Genomic DNA, 24,754 nt, shown 5'->3' with positions numbered 1-24,754 from the left:
ATCCCTTTTCAACTTTTATGTTTTTCTGGCAAAATGGAATAAAGCTGACATCCTTATATAGGTTTCACTTCCACATCTTTTAGCAAACATTGTGTCAGACCTGCTCCCGTCCGATCTCTTAGGAAAGAAAGACCCTCAACTCCAGGGGTCAGATGAAGCGGTAGGTTCTTTTACTAAAAGATGCTGGTTGCAGTGGAGTCAGGCTAGAAGTGAATTTCCCACACTCAAAAGATACAAAGGGTTTCCCCTCACCCCAGCGCATGACCAGTCCGCCTTCGGCCAATAAGAGTCCACCTGGGTGTTTTGAGAACGCTGAGATGTTTGGGGTAACCCACCTTCTTTCTCGGGGTCTGCGGCCTTGGGGCCGGCACAAACCGGTTCCGAACTCTCCTCTTCATCCAGTTGTCTTTCCCCATCCTCCCTAGTTCCCATCACATCCTCCTACATGTTTATTGCCCGTTTGTTCCTCCCTCCCCACTCCGGTGTCCCCCCCTCCTCCCGCCTGGCCTTCGATGGCGGGATGCCAGCAAGGCGCCAAGCAAACCTGACACATTCATTGTCATATCTGATCACAAGCTTCCAATCTCTTAGCATTCGCCTGCCATAAAATTCCTTCATCGATTTCTCCACCTTTAGCAGACATATGAGCCGCAATGGCACAGTGGTTAGAGTGCAGTACTGCAGGCTACTTCTGCTGACTGCCGGCTGACTGCAATTTGGCAGATCGAATTGCACCAGGTTCAAGGTTGACTTAGCCTTCCATCCTTCCGAGGTGGATACAACGAGGGCCCAGACTGTTAGGGGCAAGAGGTGACTCAGTCAACTGCTTAGAGAGGGCTGTAAAAGCACTTTGAAGCAGTATATGAGTCAGAGGTCCCCAACGCGAGAAAATTTTGGTGGAGGAGCTGCTTTAGGACGACCCATGGGCCAGTCCTGTGACTAGAGCTCTGGATTATGGGACTAGCCAGGCAGCCTGGTGGGGCTGGAAATCTCCACCGCCGAGGGAGGAACATGCAACTTTGCAGGAGGTGCAAGGGGTAGCACAGCCCTCGCTGGCTGGAAAAGCTAGTGGTGCTGCTGCGGCAAGAGCGGGTGGGGATGGCGGTGCAGACGGGCCGAAGCAACGAGGGGCAACCACGCACAGCTCTTTCTTCCCCCTGCTGTGGCTTCCTGTCGGTTGAACCCACCCACTGGCTGGCCCCGTTCTTCGCCCACCCCTCCCACTCACTCCCGGCCTGGCCTGAAAAGGGAAGGGCGGGGGGGTGGAGATTTGCTCCATATTTCAAAGCGGGAGCGAAGCTTCAGCTCTTGCTGGGTCTTGTGGGCGTTTCTTTCGGCCCTCGATGATGCTGCGCGACTGGGAGACGCACGACTTCCTCTCCGCTCCAAAACACTGGCTGGCCCGGATGAGAAGAGAGGAGAGAGAGAGAGAGAGAGAGAGAGAGAGAGAGAGAGAGAGAGAGAGAGAGAGAGAGACATGCTGGATTCATATTAGTGGTCTGTGGGATTTAAAATTATGAATGGAGTGGTCCCCGAAGTCCGAAAGTCCCTGGTCTAAGCGCTATACTCTCAAAGCATGCCAGATCATCAACTTACTCTTTTCCTCATTTATACATAACTTTAAACATTTATCTGCTTTTCCTCTATCAAACCAAGGCCGATGTGGCATTTGATATATTCATTTTTCAGAGCCAGGCTCCGTGCTGTGCCATACAACGCAATGATTCAGGCCCTTATCATGTGGGCCTCAGGCTCAGGGGGTCCCAGGGGAAATCACCGGGTCCTGTCCATTGTCTCCACCGATGTCCCACTTGCTTGGCCTCCAACTCGGAGCAAAATGAAGAGTTTTGTTCGAAAGCGGCCTAGCAAACCGCCCACACTAACCAACAGGAACATATTCTGGGCCTGCAGTACCCAAAAGGGAGGGAGGGAGGCGCTCAAACCTGCCCAGGTCGTTCCCCAGGCGCAGAGTCAGCCGGCCCTTGCCACCCGCTCCGTGCCTTTGGCTAACATCGGCGTGTTTTGAGGGTGGCTGTTTTTCTGCAGCTTGTCAGTAAACCAGTCCACCTCCTCCCATCAGCTCACTGGAGTCCAGTTGGATTCCTGAGCGGGCTGGGGTGTACTGGGGTGGAGCGAAAGGCTTTGTCCCTTCAGGATGAAGCTGGCATTGCAGAAGATGGGAGAAGTGAGCAAGAAGCAGCAAGAACATACGCGGGATGTCCGGGTCCTGCAGCAGAAACTGATCAAGATTAAACAGGTGAGTTTTGAAGTGATAACTGGCTAAGAAATAGCTTAAAATTCAGAGCACCGATGAGACTCCAGGCAGAGACTCCTAGAGAGGCTCCGGCAGGGAAGGCTTGTCTGTCTGGTGATTGATTTCTTGACCAGATGATTTCTCCAAAGTGTTTCCTTCGCTAGGAGACTCCCTTCACTGGTATGGTCTTCATGGGATGGTATCCAATATACAATGGAGAAAGCTGGAAGAGAACAAACGCAACTAAATTAAGCACCTCTCCCCCGGGGGGGGCGGGAGGGGGCAAGAGTTTTGTTCTGCATCTGGGTGGAAAGGGAGCAACGAAATGTATACATATACAATGGTAGATCACCTAGGATCTAGTCCTCAGTGAGCACACAAACCACAGGAAGGGACAAGGTGCGTGTCACCAACCGTGCCCTCATTTCTTCGGTCCAATTTCCCACTCAATGATTTAACCCTTTAAGGCCCTTCTCGGTTACCAAAGAAGGGGCCAGTGGGAAGTTGGTCAATTCCAGAAGGCAGAGCTGCTCCCTCCTCCAGACCCTCGGCCTCCAATATCATCCACCTCTGTTATCTCGAGGGATTTCTGGCGGCCACAGCAGGGCTTTCCCAGCAGGAACCAGAGCCACCGGCTGGGTTTTGAGACATTGGGCCCTTGGTGGAAGGAAAGCCCCTGAGTGTTGAGCAGTTCCTGGCCCTTTCAGGTGGGGCCTTAGGATCCCACTGCCAAAGGCCACCCAGAAGAGAGTCAGGCTGTCTTCCCTTAAGGCTCTTCCCTCTGCAGCGAACAAGCTCGGCGGGATGCCCAGGAGGCTGTGCACTGGCCGAGAAGCCCCTCGGGGGGGGGAGCTGCGACCCACCCCTTTTCTGCAAGGCCCAAAGAGAGTGGGGGGTGTTCCAGTCCACAGCCTTTGCCCCAACCCCTGTTGCTTCACTCGGGTAGAAAGCCTGCCAAAGAGAGGGGCCTTTTTATTTGCAGGAGGGGTCGGCATGGATTGTTTAGGGTAGGTCGGCCAGCAGGATTCCACAGAATTGCCCCCAGGCTGAGGCCTTATTCTTGGTGTTCTGCAAGAAGCCGCTCCTAACGGGCTGGGCCTCTCGCTTGGGCGGGGATCGCTTGTGGGATGAAGACGCAGAGCTGCTTTGGGTGGTTTAGAAAGCCTAGGCACAACAAACCAAGAGGTTTTCCAACTGAAACCCTGAAGCCTCCAAGGCCGTGAACTGATCGTGGATAATCATGTGGCAAAGAAGTGGAGCGGGGTGATCTTGCTCCGACGGGCCAGTTTCGGGGAGGACTTGCGGATGAACTCAGGATGAACTGGGAGGACAAAGCACACCAGGAATTCGGGAGGCTGTTCCAAGGTTGCATATTAGTTGATGGGCAACTAGAAGAGTCGAGGAAATAAAAGGAAAGTGGTTGTACAGTCCCCACTTTCCAATGGCTTCCTCAGACTCCAGCCCCAGGAAATGGAGGCACGTGGGAGACAGGAGATCCCTGCAGAGAACCAGAGGAGCAGCCTTGGTCTACGTTTTTATTGGGGCACCCCAAGACACGCAACAGAGGCCTACCTTGGGTGGGTGGGGGAGCCGAGCGGAACTGAGGAGGGCACCCAAGTGGCTGCAGACACCTGGCAGATTCTGCTCCCAAGAGGCCAGCAGGACGGACTAAGAAGGGCTCAGGGAGTTGTATTGTCCGCGCACTCTTCTCCCGCAGAGAAATATAGCTCTCCCCCAGTTGAGAAGCAGCCCTTGGGGGAGGGGGGGGGTCATGGTGTGTTGTCTTTAGATTTATCTTTTACCTTGTGTAAAATGCGCAATCAATATAAGTTAAAAAAGGAAAGAATGAGATTACTCTTTCTAATTTGCTAACTTCTTCTTAATTTGCACTGTAAATTGGTATTCATAGGGTTTTTTTACCGACTTATTAACTCTGTTGCACTTCAGTGGCAATATGTTACAGCTCTTTTTTCTTTTTTTTTTAAAGAGAGGGTTCATTAGAGTGCAGCATGAGGGGTGCAGAGCCAGGAGATGACCTGGGATTTGAGAGGGAAGGGAGGGAAGACACGGCCATGATCACCTGTATTGAAGTCTGCTCTAGGGCAAAGGGCTGCTGCCCCTGGGGCTGAGCTGCTGCCCTCTCCAGCCCTCCAGCCGTGCACAGAATCACTGCACCCTTGGGATGTGCAGATAGGAGGGAGCCCCCAGGGGATGCTGGGAAATCACGCGGATGTACTTCAATGAAAAAAAGGGAGAGATGGGTACGGTGGCCCTACATTTCTCAGCTCCTTGTTCTGCCCTGAGGATGGCCGGCCGTGGCCCCCCAGGCCTGGCCAATAAAGAATTCTGTCCCATTCAGCAAATGGCCCAGAGCCAGAAGGAGGTGGAACGGGAACAAGAGGTGCTGAAGCAGCAGGAGGTGGAGTGCCGGAAGTTTGAGGCTCGCATCGATGTCCTGACCAAGAAGAGAGACGCTTTGGAGAAGAAGAAGGAGGCGGCCATGAAGAAGGTACCAGCGGTGGGGCTGCTGCTCTGCGGCTGTCTCTCGCTCCGGGGTGTGCGAGCCTGGGGGGGGAATGCTTGTGTTCGCACTCGCGCTCATTTGCCTCGAAGGCAAGCCCCCGCGCCCCCGGGGTTGGCGGGGCGTTTGCTCTCCACGGGGGAAGGGCTGGGCTCCTGGCGTTCCCCTCCCCATGCCCTCTCTTCAGAGCTCGGAAACGGGAAGCCTCGAGCCAGTCTCCTGGGTCTCTCAGCAGAGCAACCTTGGGGGGCTTTCATCATCACACCCACTGGGAAGTCTGTGTCTGCGTTTCCTCATGGTTTCAGTTTAGCTTTGACTGAACGGAAAGGGCTCGGAACAATGGAATCCCTGAGAAGCCCCTGGTCAGGGGAAGAGCTTGGAAAAGCAGACCGGCTCCCAGTTGGCAAAGGAGGGGGGTGCAGGCCCCACACCCTCCCCTTCTTTCTTCAGCCTATGTGTGGGTGGGAGGGATATGCGTTAGGGAACCTGGATTGGAAGGTCAGTCAAGTGGAGGAAGAAGCACCCGCAAACTCTGCCCTGCCGGCGGTGCTATCCTGGCAAGCTGAAAAGGCCCGGGGTCTGCAAGCCCTTGCGCTAAGAGTCATGAGCATCGTGAAAACACGGGACCAAAACTAACTACGTAGGAGACCAAAGTAAGGAGAGCAGACAGAACAACTGGCCTTAGAATTGACAAGGAAGGTGGCAAAGTGATGGGGAGCTTCTGCCTTTGAGGGTTAGTGGTCAACCGCAAATGACAAGCAGTCAGGAACGAAGGGCCGGATGAGCAGCCGCCTGGAGAAGATGCCCCAGTGTGACGATGGCTCTGTGCCCTCAAGGGCCAGGCTCTTCCCTGTGACCCTCTGTGGAAATGGATGCAGGGCGTTAGAGGAGGAGCGGAGCCCTTGGACTTTGGAGAGGAGACCCCTCGTGGAATGGACCAACCCAGAGTTCTCCCAGGCTCACACCGCTGCTGCTCGGGAGAAGGCCTGCCCAGGCTGGGGGCGGTGAAAGCAAAGGCGGGCAGCAAGGGGGAGCCACCTGGCCCCAGTGGCTGCGAGCGGGAGACGGGAAAGGGCAGACTGGAGGCACAGGCCATGGCCGGGGGGAGGGCAGTAGGAGTTGAAAGCAACTTTAAAAATGTATTATTTGGAGAAGAGAGCTGAATTTGTGCTGTCAAGCTGATGGGAAGAGTCAGTCTTAGTTTAGAAATACGAGGCTCACGACGAGGCAAAGGGTCCTTGTTGAGCTGGCAACAAAGCCACTTAGAAAGATGTGCCCCTCCCCCCTCCCCTTCCGGCTGGAGAAAGCCTCCCCGGCGGTGACGCAGGGCCCGGTTCTAGCGGCGTTTTCATTATTCCTGGAGAGGGAGGGGCCTGTCCTCCTCGTTTGCCCCTTTCTCACCAAGCCATCGCTAAACCCAGCCATACAGGACAATTTCCAGGCAGCTTCTCTCTTTTAGAGCAGGTGTCCGTCCCAGAGCTTCGGAGGATCCGGGATGCAAGCAGCCTGTTTGGGCTTCTTTCATCACGTCTCCATTGGTTGCCGTTTTGGGTGACCTCTGGTGGGAGAGAGATGGGCAGGAGCATTCCTCCTGGTCCTTCCCAGTCGCTCGGAGGTTTTGGGAACCACGGGCTATGGCGTCGTGGACCAGGCCCGGGAGTTGGGCTGAGCAGCGCTGCCTTGGCTGCTGCTTCCTCTCCCTCTGAGGTTGGTTCCGGCAAGCGTCGATTGGGAGCGAGAGGTCCAAGCCCTGGGCCCTGTGGGGTTTGGCGCGCTCTCCACTCCCGATTCCCATCTCCCTGGACCCCGTGGCTCAGCTGCTCTGTGGCTACAGAATGAGGTATCCATCAGGGTGCCTTCTGTCATCCTGGAAGGGAGGCTCTCTTTGTTTGGGGGGCCTCCAGGGATCGGTTGGGACCGCTGCTCCCGGACCACAGCAGCCTCCCTGCCTCAGGTTCCAAGGCTACGGACTGCTTTCACTGGGAGGAAGGGGTTTGAGATGGTCCCGGCTCCCATGACGGCCACGTCCAGTGCCAGATCATCCCGAGCCTCCTTCAGGACAGGGGTCGCGACCTTTGGATCCGGTGCTCCCGATGGAGCAGGGGCCAACTGCTTTCTGTGGGGTTGCCTTGGATCACGCTCTCGATCCCCAGTTGGCATTTCTGCCCCAGGCCTACTAAGCAAAGCCATAAACCTCTTCCGGGGGCTGCCCTTGAAGAGCCTCTGGAAGTTGCAGCTGGTACAGAATGCAGACCATTCTGGGCACTCTTCAGTCCGGGCACTTCACACATGGGCTCTGCCAGCTGCGTTAGCCATCAGTACTCCTGGGTTCAGTTCAAAGTGCTGGGAATGACCCATCAGGCCCCAGAGGGCCCCCCTCCCCCCATTGCACCCAGCCCTCCTATCAGGGCTGGCGGTGGGGCCGGGCAGGTTGTGGGTCCCGTCTGTGACAGAGTTCCCTCTGGCAGCACTCGGGGAAGAGCGCTTGCCCTAACCCAAGCTCTCTCCGCCGGGGTTTGGGGTGGGGGGCTGGCCCCAAAGAAGGCCCGGGACAGAGCGAGGGTCTGCCCAGCCACCCGCTTCTTTTCAGGTGAGCCAGGACTACAAGGCTGCCCTGGCTGCCCTGCGAGTGCAGGACATCGAGGAGCTGCGAAGTTATCGGCAACCCCCCGCTTTGGTGGTCCAGGTGACCGACCCCCTCTGCCTGATGTTCCAGGTGGAGCCCGGGTGGGAGAGCGCCAAGCTTTTGCTCAATAAGGAGGATTTCTACCAGGTGAGAACGCCCCCCCCTTCCCTCCCATCCTGGCTGATGCTGTAAATTGCCCAGAAAGACATGCAGCCAGCCCTACCTCCCCGCCCCCCCGCCTTCCTTCCTTCCTGACCGAGGGTTTGTGCAGCTTTGGCCTTCTTGGTCCTTTCCGAGTCTCCAAAGTGTGTGGTCCAGAGGTGGCTGATGTTTGGAAAAATATTGTCACAAGAACTTTACCTTCTGCAGAGAAAGCAAATTTTAGTGGTGTCAATCCAGAATTCATTTGTTTTGATTACTTGTTAGATCTGCTCCCTTTATTTTATATCCACAGCAACCCAGTGAGGTGGGCTGGGCTGAAAGAAAAGGAGGAAGGTGGGGGCTGGGGGCAAGTGCCCGGGACAGTCTCCCTGCGGCTTCTGGCCCTTTAACCACCAGGCAGAGGCTGACTTCCTCCTGCCCCCGTTACAGAGCAGCACGTACATCACAATGGTGGAGAGATTCCCACCCTCTGCCCAAGGCAGACCCACTCTAGCAGGGGTGTCAAATTCTGGGTTTTTTGAGGGCCGCATCAAAGTTGTGTTTGACCTGGGGGGCGTGGCCAGGGGGCGTGGCGAGAGCGACATCACTCATGTCAGGGGAGCCTGTGTTGGCCCGAGTACTCGGCCAGTGAACATGGGCTCCCGAGCTCCATTTTCAGCTACAAGGGCTTCCTGCCCCTCTCTGCACTACAGCATCCACCCTCCTCCTCCTCCTCCTCCTCCTCCTCCTCCTCCTCCTCTCTTCCCCTGGCTAACTCTGTGCTCCTTCTGTCCAGCCTCTCTCCTTCCTTTCTCCCGCTGGCTCTGGTGCTGCCTGCTGGGGCAGCAGGGAGTATGCCCACAACCCTTCCATTACGTGAGGGAGGGCCGCTATTATCACATCTCCCTTGGATATCTTCTCTGCCAGCCGGCCCAGCGGCCGGCTCCTAAACGAAACCAGACCCTATAACTCTTCCTCATAGGGCCGGGCTTCTGGGCCCTTCATTGCCTTGGGAGCCCTGCTCTGAATCCTCTCCTCTTTGTCGGCGTCCTTTTTGAACTGTGGTACCCAGAACCAGATGCAAGACGCCAGGAGGAATCTAAATTTGAACTGGAAACTGGACAATTGGAAATGGTCTCAGTGTATTGCTCATCCAAAAGCATTTAGAACCCTTCTGAGCTGGATAAACCTGTGCCCTAAAGCAAGTTTGTATGGCCTAAAGGCTGATTGGCTAGACACACGCCGTTTCTCGTGGTCAACACCAGATACGCCGTGACGGTTCTCTAGAGGGGTTTTCCCTTTTGCCCAAGGAGACCCAAAGGAAAGGGTGGGGGGTGCGATCCATGGCAACTATGGGGACAGTGGGAAGCCGGCTAGATCTACCTGGTTATTCTGATGCTGTTCTAAAAGGCCCTGGAAGAGGGTACAGATGTGAACCAGGCTGCCCAGGATGGGTGACTATAGACGGCTGTTTTTATCTTGAGAGAGCGTTCCTTATCTACAATCTACCATTCTCTCTCTCTCTCTCTCTCTCTCTCTCTCTCTCTCTCTCTCTCTCTCTCATTTTCTCGTCTATGTCAATATCTGGCTCAAGGACATGGGTCACTAAGCACATGTACGACAGCCGCCCTTCCCGCAGGCACTGGAAAAGTTGCTGTCTGGGCAATTTAAGCCTTTGTGCCACTGACATGAGCTCACTGCCTGCCCTCCGGCCCAGAGATCCAGCCCCAGGTGTGCGGTGGCCTCCTCCTCCGTGCCTCCAAGCCAGGCAGGGCCATAGGGGCCCTGAGGCCACTCACGCTGGGGAGGATCAGGCGCTCTCCGTCCCGACTTGTTTTCCCAGACCTTCTCTCCCTTCCAGGATCTGGTCTTCTACCCCAAGGAGACTCTCGGCACGCAGCTCTTCCAGGCTCTGGGCCAAGTGGTCGACCAAAAGGGTTTGTCTGTGGCTGCCATCCAGAAGGCCAGCCAAGCAGCTGCAGCTCTTTATCAATGGATCTGCTCCGTCTACTGGTACCACCGGGCACTGCGTGAGTGGCAGCCGGCCATGCTGCAGCTGCAGTCCTGCGAGGACCAGATCAACGCCGAGAAAGTCAGCTTGGGCGACCGGCGCCTTCACTCAGAGTACCTGCGGGACACCACCCAGGCCCGCATCCGGGAGCTGAGGCAGAAGCAGGAGCACCAGGAGAAGCTGCTTCAGCAGCTCACGCAGTCCTTGCAGGCCAAGGAGGAGGCCAGCACAGTGGAGAGCTCCGTGGCTGAGCACCTGGCCAGCTGGACGACCATGGTCAAGGTAAGGAATGGCTGAGGCCCGAGGGCTCCTCCTGGGAAGGGTGGCTGCCTTCTAACCTCTCCTCTTCCCCCCCAGGACCTGGAGTTCCAGCAGAACACGGTGCACGGCGATGCCCTTCTCTCTTCTGCAATTGTCTCCTACCTGGGTCTTTTCTCCCCACCGCGGCGGAAGGAGCTGCTGGAGAAGTGGCAGGCCCTGTGCGAAGGGTCCCGGGTTCCCCTGGGCCCCTGTGATGTCAGCTGGCTCCTGCGGAAGGAATTGCCCTGCCCGGGCCAGGCGTCCTCCGGCCCACCGCTGCTCTCACTGCGGAAGCCACTGAAGGTGGCGGCTTTGCTCAGTTCCACTCAGCAGCAGCGCCTCTGGGATCGGCTGCACAAGCCGAAGGATGCCGAGAGTCGCCTTACCGCCATGATCGTCCATTCCAGCGTCCGCCTGCGGGCCCACCGGTGGCCTCTCTTGGTCGACCCCGACAAGCAGGCCCAGACCTGGCTGCTGATGACTTCCTCTTTGGAAGAGGGTGAGGCAAAGGAGGGGAGCGGCCCCCAGGCACCGCCTTCCAGGGCTCAGTGCTCATCAGCCCCTCCTTTGCAGAGGAGTCCCAGGCCCAGGCCCTCTCTGACCTGGTGCCGGACATGGTGGAGCAAGGGGGCAGCGATGAGGTCCCCGAGGACAACCTGGAGATCTTGTCCCTGACCAGCCCTGGCCTCGAGCAGAGCCTCAAGGACGCCATCAAGTTCGGTGAGTGAGACCTGGGACAAGGTTCGTGGCAGTGCCTGGGGCAAGTTGGGCAGATGCACCGAGGCCGGCCCTGAGCGCCTTTGTCGTCATCGTCGTCTTCCTCCTCCAGGCAACCCTGTGCTGCTGACCGACATTGAAAAGGATGTTCCCTGGTGTTCGGCCCTCCAGCAGTTGATGGAGAAGGGACCCTTTTGGGGTTGCTCAGAGGGCAGCATTTTCTTCCCCGCCTCCGAAGAAGACGGAGGGGAAGCCGAGCACCTGCCCGTCACGCCTTCCTTTTCCTTGTACCTGTGCACCGAGCTGCCTGTTAAGTCTTTGGCTGCAGGTGAGAAGGAAATCGACCAAGACCACCCAAATGGCTGTCACGGGTGTGGGTGAGAAGGCGGACAGCTGCTTGTTTTTTATTATGGAATAATTTTTAATGTTTCTAATAGCTTGTTTTAATTGTACCCCGTCCAGACTCACATTTGTGCGTTCAGCCACTCCATAAAAGAGGTGAATGACACAAATAACTAGATGGAGGTTCAGCCCCCCAGGAGGGGCTGTGTGGAGGGGAAGAGGGGCTGCAGGGAGCCTTCCCTTCCACTACAGAGGTGTGGAAATGCACTGCTGGAAAGAAATAATTTATTTAAGAAAGACCAGGCCCCGCCCCGCCCCCCAAAGGGATCACTCTTGAAATGACATTTGTGTTATACCAAGAAGGATACGATATTTAGGATGATCGGTCCAGAAGGATCCCCTGCCCAGTAAGGAATTTTTGTGAAGAGCTCGTCTCAGAAGCCTTTGGGTGAACTTTAGAGGAAAAAGAAACAAGGTTGACCCGTTGAGGCATTTTGGCAAATATCTCGCAAGAGGGGATTCCAGCTCTCTGAGCATCAGCTGTCAATCCAGCTCTGCAGCAAGTGGGAGACCCAGAGGGTCAGCGGACCGCCTGCTTTTCCAGGTGGTGGATCGGGAAGCCTGAGACCAGCCCTTTGCCCTTCCTGGGAGGGGAGGGAGGGAGGGAAAGCGGGGAAGGGTCCCTGAAGAAAAGTGGGATTCCCCCTATTCCTGCAGGGTGGACTGAGGGGAGCCAGAAACGGGGGGTGGGCAGGGGAAGAGGTCGGGACCTTCTTCCACGAATGACCGACCGTGCCAGTGGGCCACCCCTCTTGCTCTTGGCAGAGGCCGACCATTCGCTCCTGAAGAGGCTGAACCTCATCGACCTCAGCCTCAGCCGGGGGGCCCTGGAGGACCGGCTGCTGGGCGAGGTGCTGCACGTGGAGCGCCCGGAGATCCTGAAGAACCAGAAGATCTTGTATCTCGGGATCCTGCAGCTGGAAGGCAAGCTGGAGGCCACGGAGGTGATGCCCTGGATGGACCTACCTGAAAGGCTCGGGTGGCTGCCCTTCCTCAAGCACAGCGCTGGCCGGGTGTGGCGCACCACAGCCATAAAACCACCAGGCCACCAAACAAAAACTAAAAAGCCAGCACCTCAGTCAACCTCTCCGTCCCCGCCCTCCCAGCCAGCCAGCCAGCCAGAATGCACCATTCCCGTCCAGCCCCGGGGGGGTGGGGGGGGAGTGTTGAAGAACAGTCCTGATGGCAGCCCTCTTGAAGGCTGAGTGCGGGGGCAGAGCTGGGGGCAGGCAGCCTGGAGCACCCTCGGGCAAAGAAGGGGCCGGCTCCAGCCTAGCCAGTCCTTTGGGCCCGCCTCGCAATGCCCTTCTCCCGCCTGCCTTCCCTGCAGGAGGAGCTGATGGACCTGATTTCGCAGCCGCAGCGGTCGCTCTTGGAGGAGGAGAACTTCATGCCGATTGTGCGGCTCCTCCAGACCCAGATCCAAGCGCTGCACGCCACGCACAGGCACATGGTCTCCCAGCACCAGGACCAGGAGGTGCTGTGCGGCAGGTATCGGCCAGTGGCCTGCCTGGCGGTGGGGCTGCACGAGGCGCTCCAGCAGGTGGGCCGCCTGCACCCGCTCTACCGCTTCCCCACCGACTTCTGCGTCAGCCGCGTGCGGCAAGCCCTGATCTCAGCCAAGCGCCAGGAGGCCAGCAAGCAGGATTCCCTGGAGGCCCGGCTGATGGAGCTCAGCAGGATGGTGCTCTGGCACCTCCTCACCCAGGCCGTGCCCTGCCTGCGGGAGGCACACCGTCCGCTCTGCTTCTTCCTGGGAGCCGTGACCATGCTGCGAGTGCTGGGGGACATCAGCCCCCTGGAGTGGCTGGCCTTTGCCCATGGCCTGCGAGACCCGGCCGCCAAGGCCCTCCTCCTGCCCCCAGCACCCAGCCCGGCCTGCCCCGGTTGGGTGAGTGCGGAGGCCTGGGAGGAGTGCGCCTTGCTGGAGAACCTTCCTGGCTTCCATGGGCTGCTGCCCTCTCTGGCCGAGAAAGCGGTGCAGTGGCAGGAGTACTTCTCCCTGCCCTCCACGGTGGTGGGGCCGGCTCTGTGCCCCAGCCATGCGCACCTCAGCCCTTTCCAGCGTGCCATCCTTTGGCGCATTCTGTGCCCCAGGGCCATGTGCCAGGTGGTTTCCGATCTTACCACCTGCTTGCTTGGTTGGTCTTTCACTGAAAAAATGGCAGCCGTCAGTCCCTACTCCTATAGCCGCACCAACAAGCCGGTCATCTTGGTCACGGTCCCGGCCGGATCACAGGTCTCCTTTACGCATCCTTTGCTCTGGATCCAGCAGATGGCAGCCCAGCGGGGACGGAGGGTGAGTGGGGCCCGGCAGGAAAGAGGCAAGAGGTGGGCAGACCTGAAGGGGTCTCCATGTCCCTCACTGGCAGCTCTGCCCTGCAGGGAAGAGTGGTCGTCATCTCCTTTGGTACCCCAGATGCGTCCCGGCGTGTCCAGCGAACGCTGCCCATTTGCACCAAGAAGGGGAAGTGGCTAGTCCTGGACAACTGCCAGCTACTGAGCTGCTGGGATCCTGAGCTTCTGCAGCAGCTGGACCTGATATTGACCACCCCAGCAGGTCAGAGGCTGGAGGGGCTGTGGAAGTTGGTTTCCAGCGAGTACAGGAGGGAGGACCCTTCCCTACTCTTTTAACTTTTCCGGTGCAGGACTGAGCAAAGGGGCCCCCCTGCAGATCCACCCCAAGTTCCGGCTCTGGCTCATCACGTCGCTCGATGCCCCTAACTCCGTGCCAGGTACAGCCAGGAGGGTGAAGGGGCCAGGGCAAGAGGGTCTCCCCCAGAGATGAACGGGCAAAGGAGGTGGACCAGCTGATCCCCTCTGCTCCCCCGTGTGCCCAGGGCCCGTGCACCGCTGTGCCACCACCTTCTTCTGCGAGATGCCCCTGGAGCTGAAAGGCATCCTGGCCCGCACTCACCAGTGGCTTCAGGGACAGGTCCAGAACCTGGACACGGAGAAGCGACTCTCACTGCTTGTCCTCCATGGCGTCCTGCTGTACCGGCAGAACTACGCCCCATGGACCCAGGCCGCATCCTACCTCTGGTGAGTCAGGGGGCTGCCCAGAGGGCCTGCCCCATGGCAGGGAGGCCACAGCTGTGGCGCTCAGAGCGGCTCAAGCCTCTGCACCCCTCTGGCGGCTGGGCGGGGGACGGGGGCAGCTGGCTCCTCTGCTCTCTAGGCCTTGCTGGCCTCCAAAGGGCAGCGGGGCAGGACAGCCAGGCGGGCAGCATCCCCCCGTCCTTCAAGGCAGGCCAAGGAGGCTGGTAGCACCCCAGAAAGACTTGTCCTCTTGCAAACCCGCTCGGTCCGAGGCTGTACCCAGAACAAGCCTTCTAAAAACAGCCCTTAATCTGTACACCTGGCGGCGCAATCGCCACCCCTGATCTTAAACGGTGGGAGTCGAAGGGAAGCTCAGGCGGCCTCTAAGCCAACCTCCTGCTATGTGCAGGACCATCTCACCCCCCGGAACCTCCTGAATCCCCTTCCCTCGTTTCTGAGCTCTGGGTTCAAGTTCTGCCTTTGCAGGCCACGGAGAATAAGCCCCTTCTGCCTTCTCTCTGTGTTCAAGAGGTCGGAGGAGAGATTTTCACACATGTGACCCTCGGTCTGCCTTTCCTTCCGGCTAAGCCTATCCCACTGCTCAGAGGGCCCGGCCGCCATCCCCTGGTCTGGCAGTGCCCTTGCTTGGCTGGGCTGCCCAGAAGCAGCTCCTCTTCAGAAGGGCCCCAGGGAGGGAAGCCAGGTCAGGCGGGGGTCCGGACCTCGTCGCCCCGTGAGCCTCTGCAGCCGAGGCCAAGGAAGCTGCTGCTGGCTAAGGGAAGGTCCCTGCACGTCCCCCTGCCCGCCTCTCAGAGCCCCCCACCTCCTGGCCCGCTCTGTCTTTCCCGCAGTATCCCCCCCAAAAGGCTGCCCTCCCCTCGCGCCTCAGTCTCTCCCCTCAAACCCTCACAGAACTGCTGGCCTCTGCAGATCACAGACAAAAACCGCGCCAGGGCATCCAGCTCCTTTTCAGCTGTACTGCGCGTAGTGCTCATTTAGTGACTGCCTCGTTTAGTGATTGTTCACTTACAAATAAAACTTTACAAGCAGTTCTCACACTTTTGACCTTTGCAGGCCTGTAAAACAAAGGAAGGTTGAAATAAGGTCAACAAAGGGCAGTCGTGGTTTCACTTGGCCACCGCTTCACTTAATGATGGGTGCCAGTTGTGGCTGGGACATCCGTCAGAATCCTTTTAAGTTATTTGTTTCAACCAGCTGTTCAATCCTGCCAAAATCCCTTCACCTCATTTGCCTCTGGCCTACAAGCAAGGAACTTCCACAGCCCGCCTGGGGGAGGGGAGGGGGAGGGGAGGGGAGGGGAGCTCGCTCTTCTGACTCCCCAGCAGCACCAGGGCATGAAGTAGCCCCACAGAAACAAGCCCCACTGAAGCGCCCATGGAGGCGGAGGAGGAGGAGGAGGGAGTGGGCGCTTTGGGGGGCAAAGCAGTGCTGGCCCCGGGTTGAAGAGGAAGAGGCGCTGGAGCAGCTGGGACTGGATCTAGATCAGCCACCATGCCAAAACCTCGTCCCCCACACCATCTCCTGGGCGTTTCCACGTTTTTCGAATAGCCACCACCGTCTCTAACCCTGTGTGCCAATCAGGGCCTCCCTCCCTGCCTCCCAAGAGCCCCGAGGCCACTTCACGAGAGGAGGAAGGCCTGACAGGGACCTCCCACTTCCCAAGGCCTCTTCCCCCCCTACTGCCCCCCCCGCTCCCCCGGGGTGCCTTCGGTGGTGCTGGCTCCTCTTCCTCCTAGCATTGCTGGCCTCCCTGCTGTTCTGTCCGGCCAGGAGTCACGGGGAGATCTTGGCAGGCCTCAAGGCTCTCGAGAAGCTGAGCTGGATGGCTGACCCCTCTGAGGAAGCGCAGCTGCAGCTGGCAGGTAGGAAGAAGCCCCCTTTGGGGACCACACAAAGTGGGGAGGGGGGCTGCACCTTCCCCCCCTCTCTCTCTCTTTCCCCACAGGGACCATCCTCTATGGAGGCCACGTTCTGGATGAGGGGGATGCGCAGGCAGTGGAGAGCTTGTGCCAGCAGTGCTTGGCTCCCTCTTCCCACGCACTGCCCGGCTCTGGCCTTCAGATGCTCCTTGCTGCGGTCATCGGCCACGCAAGCCCAGGTAAGAGGTGGCCGTGCAGAGCCTCGCCGGCAGAAGGCAGGATGGCTCGGCCCTGATCTGGCCTGTCTCTCCCCCCCCTCCTCCCCCAGGGCTCTTCGAAGATGAGGCCTCGGCAGCCACCCAGGGGCGGATGGAGCAGCTGCCCAGCCCCATGGACCCTGCCTGGGTAGGCCTGTGTGGCAGCCTGCAGGCCCAAATGCTGGCCGACCGCAGCCACGCCCTGCTCTCGGCCCTGAAGGCGTCCCAGGGCCTTTGGCCCCGCTGGACCTGCCAGCCCCCGACAGCGCTGGAGCAGCTGGCCAAGCGAGGCCTGGAGGTGGTGCAGGAGCTGCAGGAGCAGCTGGAGCAATGTGGCTGGGAGGTGGGAGCCCGAGGGCGCCCCCCCCATGGGCAGCCCCGCCCCAAGCCCCGCCCCCTGCAGCGCTTCCTCCAGGAGGAGGCGGGCGCCTTCCTGGCCCTTCTGGAACAGGTGGGCAGGGACCTGGCCTGCGCCCTGCGGGGGTTGCCCTGCTCTTCAGCCCGCTGCAGAGCCCTCCTCCAGGCCCTGCAGCGGGGGCAGCTGCCCCGCCACTGGCTGGCCTACACGCCCACCGGGCCCGAGCCCTTGCAGGACTGGCTGGGGACGCTCCAGCGGCGGGGCGAGCTCCTGTGCCGCTACCTGCGCTCCATTGGGGGGGAGCCGGTGGTCTGCTACCAGCTGGCAGCCTTCCAGCACCCACAGCGCCTCTTCCTGGCCCTGCTCCAAGAGACGGCCCGGGCCGAGAAGCAAGAGCTAGGGAGCTTCCGCCTGGACCAGCAGGTGAGGGCAGCCTCTAGGGCCTGGGGCAGAGGCCAGGCCAGGCCAGGCCCTTGGCTGTGATCCCCTCCCTTTGATTTGCAGGTGCTGCCCAGCCTGCTGCCCCCCGGCACTGCCCCCGAGAAGGGCCTCTACCTGGGTGGCCTGGAGGTCTATCACGCTGCCTGGAACGCCCACAGTGGCCACCTCCAGGAGACCCTCTCGGCCCAAGCCTGCCAGCTGCCTGCAGTTTGGGTGCAAGCCAGCCAGGAGCCCTGGGCGGAAGCCTCTGTCTCCTCCAAGTACCAATGCCCTGTGTACTTGGGGACCCCCCAGGCAGCCCTGGACCTCCGCAGTCAGCGGGTCGTCATGCACCTGGCCCTCCCTTCCAAGGTGCCTCCCGAGCTGTGCACCCAGCTGCGGGTTCATGCCATCAGCGTTCTGCGGTGAGAGGCCACAGCAAGGGCCAAACTACGGGAGAAGCCCTGGGGTCAAGCTGCCGCAACCCTTGCCCCTTGTAGGCAGAGAGATTGCCACTGTAACTACAGAAATAAAACCATATATTATATGAGTGCGTACAAAACAGTCCCCCGGTGCTCTCCCGGTTTGCCAGCCACGGAGGTCCTGCTGCATCTATTATAAATAAGGTGACCTCGGACATGCCCCGTCCCCACCCACCCCCGTCCCCCAGTGGGGCCACCTGGCCTGCAGGCTCCCCAAACAGTACAGTCCCTCATTTCAGGTCCACGTCAAAGTCCAGCACCAGCAGCTTGGTTTCTTCAGTGCCGTTGCGGCTGCCCACAGCACACACGAGCTTCGTGTTGGAGGCCCGGATACGCCAGACGACTCCCCCGCTGCCCCCACTTTCCAGGGCAACCAGGTTGCGCACAAATTCTCCCGTCTTGAGATCCCACAGCTTGACTGTGCCGTCGTCTGAGCTGGTCACGACAAACTTGGAACTGAACTGGAGGCAGGTGACGGCGCTCTGGTGCTTACTGGGCCCTGCAAGGAGGGGGAAAGTGGGACTGTGCATCTGCCGCCCTTCTGCGTGGCCCCAGCTCCCCCACGCCCAGCTGCCGGAGCTCCTTCCAGGCATGGCATGCAGCCCTCCCTTGGCAAGAGCAGCCCGACATGGCCCTGGCACTCCCCCCCAAAGCAGCCTGGCGGAGAGGCCACTGCCGGCACGTGGGAGCCAGCTTCCTACATCCAGAGATGACCCCTTGGGAGACCCTTCAGGAGACCCTCGCCTCTCCCGACACACTCACCTTGGAGGGTCTGCAAGCACTGCCCCGTTTTGATATCCCAAATTTTCACGGTGGAGTCGGCATTGCCAGAGACGAGGATGTTGTCCCGCAACTCCATGCCACTGGTGAGGGATTGGTGCCCCATCAGGGTGTGCAAGCAGTTGCCGCTCTCGGCATCCCATACGCGGATTGAGGTGTCCAGGGAGCCGCTCACAATGTGGGTGCCATCAAACTGCCCAGTGGTAAGAGACAAGGATGCAAATAAGCAGCTCTGGAGACCCCCCACCCCGAGTCCTCTCCAGTGGGGAGACCCTCACCTGCAAAGAATAGACCCGGTTGGTGTGGCCTTGCAACGTGTGGGTGCAGCTCTCTGTCTCCGGATCCCAGACTTTTACCGTGTAGTCGTAGGCACCGCTCACCACCTTATGCCCATCGTACTGGACACAACGCACAGCAGCCACATGCCCCATTAGCACATGTAGGCACTGCCCGGTCTCTATATCCCAAAGACGGAGAGTGGCATCCCGGGAGCCACTCACCACCCTGCCAAGGGAAAGGAAGCAGCCTCAGCCTCGCATTTGACATCACAGGGAGCCCCAGCCGGCTTTCCGGACAGCCCTCTCCTGCCCCAGGCTCCTCTACCTAGCGTCATGGAGATGCATGCAGCGCACAGTCGAGGTGTGACCATAGAGAGTGTGCACACATTCACCCGTGTCTGCGTTCCACACTTTCAAGGTCCGGTCCGTAGAGCCACTGATGATGATATTGTCCCTCATCTGGGAGGACCAAACGCCACCGGTGTGTCCCACCAGAGTCTGCACGCACTGCAGGAGAAGCGGAAGTTCAGAAGGGCCAGGCGGGGTAAGGAAGGCCTCCCCTGCAAGAGAAGCTGAACTGGGCTCACCTCACCAGTGACGGCAGACCAAACCTTGAGCGTGTTGTCATCTGAGCCACTGACAATGCGGTTGCCGCAGAACTGGAGACAGGTGATGACGTGGTCATCGTGACCTTTGAGGACCTGCTCCAGGCACAAAACAACCCCCCCACCCCGGATCAATGGCCCTGAGGAGCACAGAGCCCCCAGCCAGGTTTCCAATCTTTAAATGTGGACAAACGGGATCCGTATGTGAGCAACCCCCACGTTTCTCTTCGGCTGCCCCACTTCTGGATCCTCCTCGCTGGCAGAGCCTCTTCCTGAGCACGTGAAGGGCATCGAGGCCAGTTTGGAGACCACCTTCCTGCCCTGGTTGCTGCGGAGACAGGCCTCGCAATCTGCCCCACCCCCAACCTTCACATTTCCTAGGGTAGATTCAGGGCCAGCAAGATAAAAAAAGGAGGCTCTCGGATGAAAGCGACCATGGAGCGGAGGGAGGGGGACGCTCTGCATACCTTGGGTGGCCGGGCATCCCCGTTGCGCCAGTTCATGTCAATGCGATGCTGCCGCAGAAAGGCCAGCTTCCAAGGGCTGTACATGAAGCCCGGGCTTGGCAGCCGATGCTTACGCAGGCTCAGTGGCTCCTCGATACCTGCACAGAGGGACCCCGGGGGAGGGCGGGTCAGGGCAAGGACAGTCAGGACAGCCTGCCCTGCAACAACCGGACAAGGCAAGCGGGAAGCTGGAGCTCACCTCCATTACGGCACTTCTCCCGCCAGAGCAGGTTGTCTTCGGCCAGGATGCGCCAGTAGCGACACGTCTGCGCAGCTCGAAGCAGGTCCCGAGGCTCCAGGAAGGAGAGGACGTAGAGAGCCAGCTGGAAGGGAAGGGAAGGGAGAGCTGTGACTCGGAGGGTGTTCAAAGCCCGGCTGATGCACTCGGGGCGCGAGCCACCCGGAGCCCACCAGGCAGCTGCTTGCCTCCTTTGGACAGGACCCATCCAGCTAGGTGCTGTGCCAGTAACCGCGACTGCTCAAGGGCAATGGCCTGTAGCAGCCCCCCCGCCCCCCCTTCTCCTCTGGAGACCTTTCCAGGTGGCTCTGAAAAGCTGGACTGACTCATCCGTGCCCTCTGAAGGTCTGCTGCGTGGCCCAGGACCTGGCCATGAAGAGCCCAGCCTCCTACGTGGGCTTGCCCCGCTTGCTTCTCCCTTTGACCTCCTTTGGGGCCATTCAGCTTTGACCAAGTTCAAGCCCTCTTTGCTGCCATCCCAGAAAGAAGGCAGACGTCGCAGGCTCCCTGACCCTGTCCGATTTCCTTGTGCCCTCGGTTCTCTCCTTTCGTCTCCCCTCAAACTTTATACTCTTTCTCCAGTTACGTTCCTGCTCCCCTTTCGGTGGGACTGCCTGAAGTTCTCTAACAGCGTCACTCGTGCTTACGCTTCTGTAAAAGGGCTCTTCTTGTGCCAAACAACCTCCGCTCAACTACGTCACACCCGGCGCTATGCGAGGCCTCCTTCCAAACAGAGCACGCACCTCCTTCGGCAGAAGCGAGATGAAGTCACGCTGGAACTGGGGCTCAATCACTTGCATCATGTGCTTAATCTGGGGGGGCTCACAGCTGTCAATGAGCTCATCCAGGGCCAGCAGCTTCTCTGGGCCACTCCAGCGCTGACAGGAAGCCAAAGCAGGGTACACAGAGGAGTAAAAAAAAGGACAAAGAAGAAAAAAGTTTGTTCTTTTGACCCCGCTACAAACAGTAGCAATAACTAAAAATGCTTTAAGCTTGTTGCATCTACAGCCATGGTTCTGCAAACGTCCCATAGAAAGAAAACAAGACCAGTGCCTCAACCCACAAAGCCCATCCTTCCAAACCCCCAGATGGGCCTCCTTGCTAGAAGTCCTAAACCTGCCATCTGCTCACCTGGAAAGTGTGTAACCAGTCCTGCAGCTCAGGGGGCGGAGCCACAGGGGGGACGTGCCGGCATCGTGCCTGGCCGGCCTTGGCATTCCGAAGATCCCCAAAAGTGGCTGCAGGGCGAGCGATGCAGGGACCCAGCATCCTGAGGACAGACCAAAGGGTTTTTTTTCCCTAGCAAGCGCCCCAACTCCTGCCCCCCATCGCTCACTCACACACAGACACCCACCTGCCCCGCTCGGAGCTTTTGCAGAGCTTCTTCCCCGGGGACTGGGCTCTGCCCTCGGGTCCCCCGCCCTCTGACTTGCGCTTCATCTGCAGCAGGGAGAGACAAGGACATCAGCAGCCCCGGCCAGCTGGGCTAAAGGGAGGAGGCGGCCGGCCGGATCCCTCCCGAAGCAAGCCGGCTCCGCGGCCCCGCCCCGCCGCCCCTCAAATCAAGCTCCTGCCGAGTCTGCCAAGTTGCAAAACCCCGAAGCCGGCTGCGGAGGGCGAAGCCTGCCCGGCGGGCTCCTCGCAGCCCCAGCCCCGGCCCTGCCTTCCCTACCTTGGGCCGGGAGTGCTGGAGGAGCCCCCCGCCCTCCGTCCGCTCCACATAGTCGATCCAGCGCTCGTCCACCGTGTAGTAGAAGTAGCCGTCCCCGCCCGCCTCGTCACCGTCGCTGCTCTCCGAGTCGCCGCTGCCCCGCGGAGAACCGGGCCGGCCGCCGCGCTCAGGACTGCGCACCGGCCCTCCGGGGCTACGGACAGCGGCAACTTCCCCGCGCGGTCCTCCCGCTCCGCCGCCGCCGCCATCCTGTGAAGAGGAAGGGCGGGCGAGGCTGCGTGGCCCCGCGGCCTCCCTGCCGGGGTGGGGAGAGCCCTGGGCGGCGAGGCCGGGGCGCCGTCGCGGGGGGCGGTCGGGCGTCTCCGGCCGGTGCGAGCAGGTCACGCGCTGCCGGTTCAGCTCCAGGATCCGGGCGGTGATGCCCTTGACGCGCAGCAGGTCCTCCAGGCGGGCGAAGCCCCTCAGCTCCTGCGCGGGCCGGGAGACGGTCAGGCGGGCGCCCTCGGAGACCCCCGCCCGGATCAGCCACGGCCGCCACAGCCCCCCGAGCCGCCGCTCACCTCCCTCTTGCGCACGATCCCCCGCGCTCGGCGGTGCCCGATCCCGACCAGCGCCCGCTCAAGCTCCGCCGCGCCGGCCCGGTTGACATCTATCCTGCCGCCCCCGGACCCCGACATCGCCGCCGCCGCCGCGATCGGCCCGCTGCCGCGCGCCTGCGCACGACACCCGCCCCACCTACATTTCCCAGAGAGCCACACAGGAACCGCCACTCGCCAGCAAGACGGGCCTTTATTGGTCGGGAACCCCGACGTCACCGGCGCTTGTACAGGCAGGGCCGCAGCGCCAGTCCGCGGAGCTCGGCCGCTTTCGCCGTCTCCGCCCGGTCGGTCTTGCGCAGCTCGAAGGTGTAGAAGTGGCTGCCCGAGACGTCCTGCGGAGGGAGAGCCGTCGGAGGGGTCCGGGGCAGCCAGGCCCGCCCGCCCGCCCGCCCGCCCGCCCACCTACCTTGGAGGTCAGCCGGAAGCCCAGCCGCGCCAGCGCTCCAGGAAGGCCCGCAGGTCCGCGAAGCGGCTCGCCACCTCGGCCACCAGCAGCGTCCCCCTGCGGCGCAGAGAAAGAGCGCGAGTGTTCGGCCGGCCTGCCTCGGGAATCCGCCCAGCGGCCGCTCCCGCGCCCCTTCCCTTACCCGGCTCGCAGGACGCGGTGCGCCTCTTGCAGGATCTCGCGCAGGTTGGTCCCCATCAGCGCCAGACAGAAGACGGCCACGTCCACGGAGGCGTCCTCCAGCGGCACCTGGGGTCGGCAAGAAAACCTGTCCGGCGGGGCGAGCAGCCGGGGACTGGGGACGGGGAGGGAGGCGGTCCAGCTGGCCTACCTGAGCCATGTCGCAGACGGTCACCCGCGGGTCCAGGGCCGCCAGGTCGAAGCAGTGCACCCGATTGGGCAGGCTGCGAGCCAGGGTGCAATCCCCGCAGCCAAAGTCGGCCACAACCAGGGAGGCCGGTCTGCAGGGTGGAGACAGCAAGTTAGCACAGGCGGAACAGCCTCCCAGCACCCGATATACAGCCTGGCCAGGAGTTTTGAGTCTGGGGAGGTGGTAGGCAAAAAGCTCCCACCAGAAGAAAGCCTGCCACATGGAGGGAGGAGGGGCAATAGGAGGCTTACTTTTTTTTTTCAAAGCTTGGATTAAGGGCAGTTCCTCCAATGAATTCACAATTACTTTTCTGTATCCAAATAAATCTGCTTGCCCTACAGGCTCCTTTATATTCTTTGTTCATTCCCTGCCCCAGGGAAGCCCTTCCGGCAGGCATGCCAAAGGACAAAGGCATTTTTGTAGCATTTGCAAAAACAGCAGGACAGAGCAGTCATACAGAAAAGATTGTGGCCGCAAATTCAACCAGAAAAGAAGCTTGTTGAGCCCTAAATGAGAACTGGGCCAAAGCCCACATCTCAAGCCACAGCAGGGCTCAGAGCTCATAGATCACAACAGCCACAACCTCAGATCCTCAGACAGGCCTCTCCCGCAGTCCAGGGAGCCCCCACCCCAATCCACCCCACTGGACTGAGCTCACTCTGACCTACGGTGAAGATAGTGCACAAAGCGCTCCACGGGTCGCTCGGGCCAGTGGGCTGCCTGTAGGGCAAAACCCCGGTGGTAGACACCTAATGCCTCAGGGTCCTCCTGGAAAAGCTGGGCTGCCTCTTGGCTGGAGCGTGTGTAGAGCAGCTGGTTGATGTAGCGGAAACGAGCGGCCTCTAGGCGGCTCTCCAGGCGCTGCCGCAGGGACGATGTCTGCCTGCCAGGCACCTCGCTATCTGGGGTCGGGCCTCCCTGTTCATCAAGGGGGTCATCTGCCGCAGAAGACGCCAGAAGCCGGCCATCGGAGGCCTTGAATTTGTTCTTCTGCCGCCGCTTGTTCTTCTGCCGGTTTCTCCACTGTTTCCTGGTCAGCTGCTGCCTCAGCTCCTGGGCTGCTCGGCCAGCACTGCCGTCTCCCGTGCTGGACGCTGGGCTGTCCTCCTTCGCTGCCACTTCACCTGGACAGAAGCCCTTCGCACCAGGCCCGAGAGGCTGGTCTACGACCGCCACCCCTGCCAGGCCACGCAGCCGAGATCTCCGCCGATTGATTCGTTTTAAGTGGCGGGAGCGAACGCGCCTCGCATCCAGGCGAGGGTGAGACGAAAGAGCAGAGCGGCCTCGTGCCCTCTCAGCCCGCTCGCTTGTTACCGCCGGATCCCCGGCCGCGCAGCCTGGATCCTCCGAGCGGATCACGGCGCCCAGTCCCCGAGGAGGCTCCTCCGATAGCCGCGCGATTCCGGGCGGCAGACCGATTCTCGCAGCTGGTCGAGGCGGCTCGGCTCTCCCTCGGGCCGCAGGCAGCGCGCTGGGTGGAGGCGATCCACTCCCCTCGGTACCTGGCACCCGCCGACCTCCCCGCTTCTCACCGGCCGCCGTGGCACAACGGTGCCCGCCCGCGCTCTCGGCCGCCTCGTCTCCGCGCAGCCGGCCGCCCGGAACTCTCTTGTCCGCCTCCGAGCCCGCAAGGCCGCGCGGTGCCTCAGGCCGTGGTCGCCGGCGCAAGGCGGCACGGAGGCGCCGCCGGGAGAAGAGCCATGCCCGCCCCGCGAATAATCCCGCGGCCAGGCTCCTCCGCGCCGGCATCGTCTCCGCGGCCGCCGGAAACCGCGCGCCGGAACATGCGCAACGCCTAGCGCCGCGGAGAGGCCCGCGCGAACTCCCCCTGGCGGCGGGAGGGCGGCGGCGCC

At 60.4% G+C, this 24,754-nt stretch overlaps 2 protein-coding genes and 1 long non-coding RNA gene across 4 annotated transcripts in view; 2 read left to right on the top strand and 1 right to left on the bottom strand.

Moving 5' to 3' along the window:
- Positions 1-17,488, top strand: part of DNHD1 (dynein heavy chain domain 1) — a 44,538-nt gene extending 27,050 nt beyond the window's left edge. The window contains 16 exon segments of the mRNA XM_026721597.2: positions 2,155-2,257; positions 4,614-4,763; positions 7,366-7,548; positions 9,404-9,835; positions 9,911-10,352; positions 10,427-10,573; positions 10,683-10,898; positions 11,738-11,916; positions 12,303-13,271; positions 13,358-13,532; positions 13,621-13,707; positions 13,813-14,014; positions 15,803-15,894; positions 15,978-16,130; positions 16,220-16,929; positions 17,011-17,488. Of these exon segments, the coding sequence (XP_026577382.2) occupies positions 2,155-2,257; positions 4,614-4,763; positions 7,366-7,548; positions 9,404-9,835; positions 9,911-10,352; positions 10,427-10,573; positions 10,683-10,898; positions 11,738-11,916; positions 12,303-13,271; positions 13,358-13,532; positions 13,621-13,707; positions 13,813-14,014; positions 15,803-15,894; positions 15,978-16,130; positions 16,220-16,929; positions 17,011-17,355 (4,585 nt within the window). The 3' untranslated portion in view covers positions 17,356-17,488.
- On the bottom strand, positions 17,449-24,688 carry RRP8 (ribosomal RNA processing 8). 2 transcript variants are annotated; one of them, XM_087936848.1, is made up of 15 exons: positions 24,026-24,688; positions 23,566-23,995; positions 22,493-22,992; positions 22,048-22,418; positions 21,488-21,955; positions 21,170-21,255; positions 20,947-21,085; positions 20,559-20,693; positions 19,777-19,900; positions 19,539-19,675; positions 19,054-19,167; positions 18,792-18,973; positions 18,467-18,692; positions 18,171-18,381; positions 17,449-17,907 (listed from the first exon to the last, which is right to left on the bottom strand). In XM_087936848.1, exons 1-15 carry the CDS (start codon positions 24,648-24,650, stop codon positions 17,639-17,641), a joined length of 4,017 nt encoding a protein of 1,338 aa, XP_087792974.1. In that variant the 5' UTR covers positions 24,651-24,688; the 3' UTR covers positions 17,449-17,638. The 2 variants fall into 2 exon arrangements, with proteins under 2 accessions (XP_087792974.1, XP_026577392.2); XM_026721607.2 differs by having other exon boundaries at positions 23,566-24,688.
- On the top strand, positions 22,672-23,241 carry LOC148125204 (uncharacterized). The gene is made up of 2 exons (XR_015744229.1): positions 22,672-22,785; positions 22,868-23,241. It is a non-coding gene; the product is annotated as an uncharacterized LOC148125204 (long non-coding RNA).
- Positions 24,689-24,754: the final 66 nt, after the last annotated feature.

The sequence above is a fragment of the Pseudonaja textilis genome, chromosome 7 (assembly GCF_049901715.1).
Source record: "Pseudonaja textilis isolate UNSWEBS1 chromosome 7, rPseTex1.2, whole genome shotgun sequence".
In the NCBI taxonomy this organism is placed as follows: domain Eukaryota; kingdom Metazoa; phylum Chordata; class Lepidosauria; order Squamata; family Elapidae; genus Pseudonaja; species Pseudonaja textilis.
This window is presented reverse-complemented; position numbering and strand designations above follow the sequence as displayed.

Coding starts and splice junctions, on each gene's coding strand:
- RRP8 (XM_026721607.2), bottom strand. CDS start 24,650: ATGCCGGCGCGGAGGAGCCTGGCCGCGGGATTATTCGCGGGGCGGGCA. Junction 22,419..22,492: donor GCTTCCGGCTGACCTCCAAG/GTAGGTGGGCGG, acceptor CTCCCTCCGCAG/GACGTCTCGGGCAGCCACTT. Junction 17,908..18,170: donor GTGCTTGCAGACCCTCCAAG/GTGAGTGTGTCG, acceptor CCCTCCTTGCAG/GGCCCAGTAAGCACCAGAGC.